Source organism: Protomyctophum bolini, assembly GCF_963924005.1.
Source record: "Protomyctophum bolini genome assembly, chromosome: 4".
Lineage (NCBI taxonomy): Eukaryota > Metazoa > Chordata > Actinopteri > Myctophiformes > Myctophidae > Protomyctophum > Protomyctophum bolini.
This window is the reverse complement of record NC_137865.1, coordinates 37863744-37871243: the sequence shown is the minus strand read 5'-3', so window position 1 is coordinate 37871243 and position 7500 is coordinate 37863744. Positions and strand designations below refer to the sequence as shown.

The window sequence follows — 7500 nt, the reverse complement described above, 5'->3', positions numbered from 1 at the left end:
GCCGTCATGCATGGTAAACTCTTTGTTAATTTAATAACAAATTGATCAATTAGGAGCCATTATGTGATATACGGCACAATGTTATATCTCATGAATGCAAAACAAGTGGAGAAATAAAGGAACGAAGTGAAATGGAAACAGAGAGACAAGCGATAAGATGTAAATCAGTGCTATTGAACACCCTTTACATCTGTGTGTTGTTTCAAAAATATTGAACCAATACAGTAGTACAGTAAAGTAAAGAAACGCTTGGACCCTCAAACTGTCTGCTAAAGCAACTATAACTCCACCACCTCTCCCCTTCTCATGCAAGTAATTGACAGTATATAAAGGCACAAACTTTGATTTCTTTGATTTCAAAATATAAGGTTTTCTTAATTTCCTGGAAAATGTTTATCTTTCATTTCCTGAAAAATTTACATTTTGGAGGTTTCATCCCGACAGCAGAGATAACCACCCTATTTCAAATATAGCTAGAAAATAGCCAATCTATAAGCTCACAATGGAATAGAGATAGTGTATATTATAAGGATGGAAGGCAGTGACCTCGACTTGAAGAGTATAGTAGCGGGGCGTGGGGGAGGAGGAGGAGGGGGGGGGTCTTACGGGAAGGATGACTGCAAACGAGACAGCGAGAAACGCAGCATCGCAGAACTGACCCCACCTGGCCAACGGACCCACCCGCCGTGGGTGAGTTATACCCTCTCACCACACACACACACACACACACACACACACACACACACGCACACACACGCACACACTCACACACAGATGTGTCAGGACCCTAATGACCGGAATGATGCCAGAACCCTGCCAGCCAGGAGGGCATGAGGAGAGATGGACGGATTGGGACAGAGGGGCGTATGGAAAGAAGATGGGCATGGGTCGACGGACGGAGAAAGAGATCTAGGGTGGGCTTTATGGGAGGGGGACAAAAGGAAGGAAGGCTGAACAGGGGGGAGCAGGGGCCATCAACATGTATATACTCTCTTTTACAATGGAAAACTATTTCTTATCATACACGCTCTCAAGATGGTTTGATGCTTGAGACCATAATATGCCTCCACTAAGATTGGTGCTCTGCCCCACACACTTGGAACACCTCACAGACTTCATTAAAGTACAGCTCTCTTCCTTCTCTTTCAATTGGATATATCAACGTTGGTAAATCTCAACTGTACCTGTTGATGTGATGAAATGTTCCTTTATTAATTTATTTTATTCATCTATGTTTTGTCTCCTCCCCCAGCCCTCAGTGTGTTCTCCGAGAACTAAATAAAGGTTGAAATGAAATATAAGGACATGTGTGTCCGTGAGCAAATATTTTTTACACGTTATTACAATGTTCTTATTTGTATCATTAACGCCCAATTACTGAATGTCAATTAAGTCTCCAGGTTTTCTTCAGAACAGGTATGACACTGATTTACTACGACACTATGGCACATTAGGAGTCAATAATTGTCACTAGTGGTTCTCAAACGTCTCTCAGAGGAGTTACAGACCTGGTATGGTCATTCAGGGTGTCTTCACACTCTTGTGAAGACGCCAAGAGCTTTGAGACTAAATAACAACTATCCACTCATGGGACACACATGCTATTAACGTTGTTTTGAACATACAAGGTTTCCTGTGAACAGCAAGGAACTAGAGATGGATGAATGGGAGGCAGAGATGGAGGGAGGGGAGTCCAGTCTTTAAGAGCCATCATGACAGATAATCCAGTATGGGGTATAGTCTAATGGTCACTGACCATACGGACACTCACACGTATGCCCATTAGCACAGCTAGCTTCCATTGATGTCCAGGCCGGACTCGATGGAGTTTCAACTCAAATTAATTAGGACGTTATTAATGTTCATCATAGTTCACGTCAGGGTTATTAGGGTTAACACATTTTGTACATAACACGTCCTGAAACGTCATAAGGATTGGAACCGAGAGGTGCCTTAGACGTCTGTGGACGTCCTAGCGACGTCCAAACGACGCGGGGCGAGATAATAATATTCAGAATAATTACTTCTTTTTTTTTTGGCATTTCGCTTTTCGCTTGCCGTATGCTAACGCTCTGTGAAACTATTAGCTTGTCATTGACTCCCATGTTAGCGCGGCGGAAAGAATGACTCGTATCTCCTCATCCAGGGCGCTCTCCGTGGTGATGAATGGATCGATATGCTGGCGCTGCGTTTCTGCTCCTCATCCGTCTCTCCCGCAAAATATGAACTCTTTTTGTAGCGTATATAAATATATTAAGATGATCGGAGATTGTGATGGCACTTTGTCAGTCAACTTTTTTAAGAAAGTATTTCCGGTTCATGGCTTTCAAAATGGAAGCGATCACTACTCTGGCGATTACTCCGGCGCAAGCAACGCCTTTATTTTGATGCAGTTCCGGTACTAAATGTGTTAAGAGAAAATCGTTTCGTTAGCTAAAACTAAAAAATCAAGATGAACAATGCAAACGTATCTAAAGCTGAAACTATAGCTCAAACAAAATGTAACTGCATGTAAAATGTGTTTTTGTATACTTTGTTTAGTTTTTCCACCCCTTTCATGCATTCTTTCATCCTTCCTTTTTTTTGCAAGGCTTTCCCTCAACACCTAAGGCTAAAAGTAAATCAACTAAACTTCCGAAAACCCTGAAACCCTATAGTCACAAACAAATAAAATAAGTAGCAACAACATAATGATGAAACAATTAGCTGAATATCAGAGCTGGTACCGTAGACCAGTGGTCCTTGAGGGGGTTCCAGAGAGTTGGTAACCAACCCTTATAGATCTTTAACTCTTGAAAGTGAGGGTCCATTTGGATTCATTTTACGCTCTCAAGACAACAGTTACATTATTGTTAAACATCTGCATTAATTAGTTTACAGAGTTTACACAATTAGAAAATAATATTTATATTATAATAATAATAGAATAATTGATAATTTGATCAACGTTTGCCTGTTATCTCTCCTATGGTAGCCTACCACATCAATACAGCATGGAATTGAAAACATCATCTTATCCAATAAAATCTAAATATTCTAAGTCTTGTGTTTAGAGGCTAAATGTCATAATAGTTGGGCCTTGAAAAAGGTTGAAAACCACTGCTGTAGACAGAATGATAGAAGATAGATAGAAGGACAACAACATCAAAACAACAGAGACAGAGACAGTAATCATGGCCACCGACCTGTAACTCGGTCTGGAAGAAGAACTTCTGGGGACACTGTGAACAGTCGTAGATCTTGTCCTCCTGCCCGTGGACAGCGAAGATGTGTTGCTGGAGCTTGTTGGCTTGGACGAACACTGAGGGAAGGAGCAGGACAGAACACAACCATCAAACACTGAGGGAAGGAGCAGGACAGAACACAACCATCAAACACTGAGGGAAGGAGCCAGCAGAACACAACCATCAGTGGAGGCAAACATACACAGAAAGTGCCCTTTTAGCTGCCTTAATGTTTTACTTAAGTAAAAGTATCAATACTGCAGTAGTAGTAATTCAAAATGTACTTAAATTGAGTGCTCATTGTGCAGAATGTCTCATTTCAAGTTTTCAAATGTATAAATGTATTAAAGATCTACAAGCTCACAATGTGTCGCATCGCGGCAGGAACCATACAATTATTGGCTTGCCTTAGAGAATATAATCAAAATAACAAAAATAAAAAGATATCCATGAAGTCTCCATGGTCTGATAATCCATAGAAATCCATAGGAGGGAAAATATGAGATGAGAGGAGATCTTACAGCAGACGTTTCAAGGGCACTTCCTGTTTGTTGTGTGATTGTATCACCTGTCCTATAGACTGTACACACACACACACACACACACACAGATGAAATTGTGAACGTGCACGCACGCACACACACAAACACACACACACACACACATTAAACAAACACTTGACGCCTGTCAAGAACCGTAAACACACACACACACACACACAAATACACTCACACAAAAAGCAATATGGAGCTGACAGGATATAGATATGGAGAGATAGATATGAAGAGAGAGAGGGGGGGAGAGAGAGAGAGAGAGAGAGAGAGAGAGAGAGAGAGAGAGAGAGAGAGTACACAGTGAAAAGTGGGTGCAGGAAGAAGGATGAAGAGAAATCTGCACAAGTATCCTCAACAGACCTTGTGATATTTATCAATAAATTATCCTCTTCTCTTTACTTTTTTTTTTTTAACTTCCGCTTCACAGTTGCGCGTTGCATTTTTTCTCTCCCCCTCTCTCTCTCTCTCTCTCTCTCTCTCTCTCCGTCATCTTTGTTTCAGTAAACTTTGGGTTGGCTGTGTTGCGTTCTCGTGCACGTGAGACGTGTGCGTGTGTTGAATTATTAAGCCTCCCCAAAGGAGCGCTGCCTGTCTTACTAATTCATAAGTCACCAAGGAATAGAGTTAAAGTTTAAAGTAGCGCGCTGTGTACCTGAGGGGGAGGAGGCACTACACACACCACAAACTCTACAACCAACAGAGAGAGAGAGAGAGAGAGAGAGAGAGAGAGTTAGAGAGAGGGAGGGAGGGAGAGAGAGGGAGACAGAGAGACAGAGAGAGAGGGAGAAAGAGAGACAGAGAGATAGAGAGCAGACGGAGGTCATGGAAGAGAGGGAGCATGCGGGGAGAGAAAGAGATTGAGATAGACGGAGTTTGCTGGCTTGGTTTATCGTTTCGGCTGAAACAGGTGATGAAGGCAGATGCACAGAGCATGGTTTTTAGGCCTTCACTATCTTGTTATTTTCCTCAGAAAGGTTTGAGAGTAGGGGTGCAACGATTATGAAATTATGACCGATATCCGATCGGGTCATATATCTGCCGATACCGATTCTGACCGATGTCCGATATTATACCACAATGGAAACAAGCCTATAGGCCCTATATGGGATTGGCCCAAAGCCTGTTAATACAGTATTAAATCAATGAATGACTACTGAATGAGAAAAAATGTAAGTTTATTTTTACTTAATATTTTACATCATATTTGATTTGCTCTACACTAGAGGTACTAGAGACTTTTGATTTATATTGATCTCATTGATGCATTTAAAAAAATTTAAGGGACCAAGCAGTCCCAATTCTTTTTTTTTTTTTAATAAAGAGAAGATTATTCAAATAGAATAAGACATATACAATAGTGGTGGTACCCAGGCTGCTCCTAGTCAGAATGGTGGTCCCTGGGTCAAAACCAGTTGAAAACCCCTGCACTATAGCACTCAATTGAAAATGCAAACTTTGAACGTGCATACTGTATAGCTCATGAACCGTTTGACCGTCGGCAATGAAACTTCGATACACACGTCTCCTCATGCCGAACAATTTGACCTCTGACCCTTAGATCACCTGCCATTTTGAATTATATGAAAATCAGTTCAAAATCTATCTCCTCCCAGGATATTTGATCAAAATGCATGTGAACTTTGGACCTATACGGACAAAAATCTGAAGTACATTTTTTTAAGTGAAAAATGAGCCAATGACATTTTTTGTGAAAATTCTTTCTTCTGCCCTAATACACAGAGGGGCATGCTAAATAGCACTGAAACCAGTCTATAGCAAAAAAAATTAAATTAAACTTTTGAACAGGCATAACTCATGCCTCGTTTGGCCAAAATTCAAGACACTTGTTTCCACATGTCCCTTGACTCATGTGGAACACATCTGTTACTTTGACCGGTAAACTCCGTCCCCAGATATTCCGCCATTTGCGAGAATTGGGCCATCCGTTCTTTTCCTGGCAACGGTCGTGTTGAATTGTGCGACACAGTATATATAGTTTTGGGTCTGTTGTTGTCTCATACCTGTGAAGCAGACGGGGCACTTGAAGGTACCTCCCATGCCCTCGAAGCTGTGCTCTATCAGGTGGCAGAGCAGCTTGGCAGGTGAGTCAAACATCTGGTTACACAGCTTGCACTCGTGATTGATGCCCTCCTCTGCAAACAGGAGAAGAAGAGACATGGTATATGATTAGACATGGATGCCCTCCTCTGCAAACAGGAGAAGAAGAGACTAGGTATATGATTAGACATGGATGCCCTCCTCTGCAAACAGGAGAAGAAGAGACTAGGTATATGATTAGACATGGATGCCCTCCTCTGCAAACAGGAGAAGAAGAGACATGGTATATGATTAGACATGGATGCCCTCCTCTGCAAACAGGAGAGACATGGTATGGTCATTGGTTAGACAGCAGACATAGGATCCAACAGGAAAGCACGCACATCTCAAAAGTTCTACGGGTGCTGAACAAAATACAGATGAGAGGGTATGAAGTTAAGGCTTTTTGAGAGATGGGGGGGAAGACACGCAGCAAAGGTCGTCGGGATTGGGACTCGAACCCGCGACACGCCGTCACGCTGAATTACCAGCCTAGTTTGGATGCATTATTTTCTCTAGAATGTGTGCCTTGCTCACTCTTTCACAGAGATGGCGACCAACCACACTTTCTCCTTCCTCTCCCTTCCTGCATATGCTCTCTCTCTCTCTCTCTCTCTCTCTCTCTCTCCTGTCAGGTTTTGTCCTACCCTGTTCTCCTCTAGCCCTCTCAGTGCCATGTCTGTCCCAACCGGTAATTGCTTGTCGTCGTGTGTCCGTCCCCCCCCCCCCCCCCCCAACACACACACCAGGACTATAGGCATGAACCTGCCCTCCTCCTACATCCCTCCGTCCGTCCGTCCGTCCGTCCCTTTGTCCATTGCATGTACTGTAGGTCTTTAACTCGCCCCGCTCCCTCCATTCAACTATATCTCTATCTCTCTCTCTCCCCTTGTGTTGTGTGCATGTGTGCGTGCGCGCTTGCATCTATTTAAAGCATGTGTGAGTGACATCATGGCACCCACTGTGTCGGACCAGATGAAAGGTGGGCGTCCGGCACACACACACACACACACACACACACACACACACACCCCTGACCGTGACATCCCCTGCCTGTCGTCCTTATCGACGTAGTGCCACACAGGACCGCTGCCCAGGTCGCCCACACGCACACACCACATGGTGCCGTGCACACACACACACACACACACACACACACACACGCACGCGCTCACACACGCACACGTTTGTGGAGGACATGATCAGTGTCTTTTCGCATTTTTGTTATTGACTTGCGGAACAGTCCTTAAAACACACACATGATCGCATGCACCCACCTGCGAGCATGTCTCTACCCACACACACGAAAACACACACACACACACACACACACACATGAACACACACACACACACACACACACACACATGAACACACACACACACACACACAAACACACACACACACACACACACACACACTGCAAGAGTTCAGCTGCAGAGCTGCAGGGGAACACGGGGCTAATAACATCTTCAATCATACATCCATGACACTCCGACTAACACACACACACACACACACACACACACACACACACACACACACACCAGATTCCTATCTCCCTTTGCCTCAAAGGCCATCACAAGGGTGTCCTAATCCCGTCTGAATAGCTGTGGGGGAGACAG

The 7500-nt window shown here is 43.6% G+C and overlaps 1 protein-coding gene across 4 annotated transcripts in view; it reads right to left on the bottom strand.

Annotated features, from left to right (window-relative positions):
- The window catches only part of znf423 (zinc finger protein 423), a 191948-nt gene that overhangs the window by 20390 nt on the left and 164058 nt on the right, over nt 1-7500 (bottom strand). For all 4 annotated transcript variants that reach the window (XM_080760910.1, XM_080760911.1, XM_080760912.1 and 1 more), the window contains 2 exons: nt 5800-5931; nt 3186-3301 (listed from right to left, as the gene is read on the bottom strand). In XM_080760910.1, coding sequence (XP_080617036.1) covers nt 3186-3301; nt 5800-5931 — 248 coding nt within the window. The remainder of the gene's footprint in view (nt 1-3185; nt 3302-5799; nt 5932-7500) is intronic.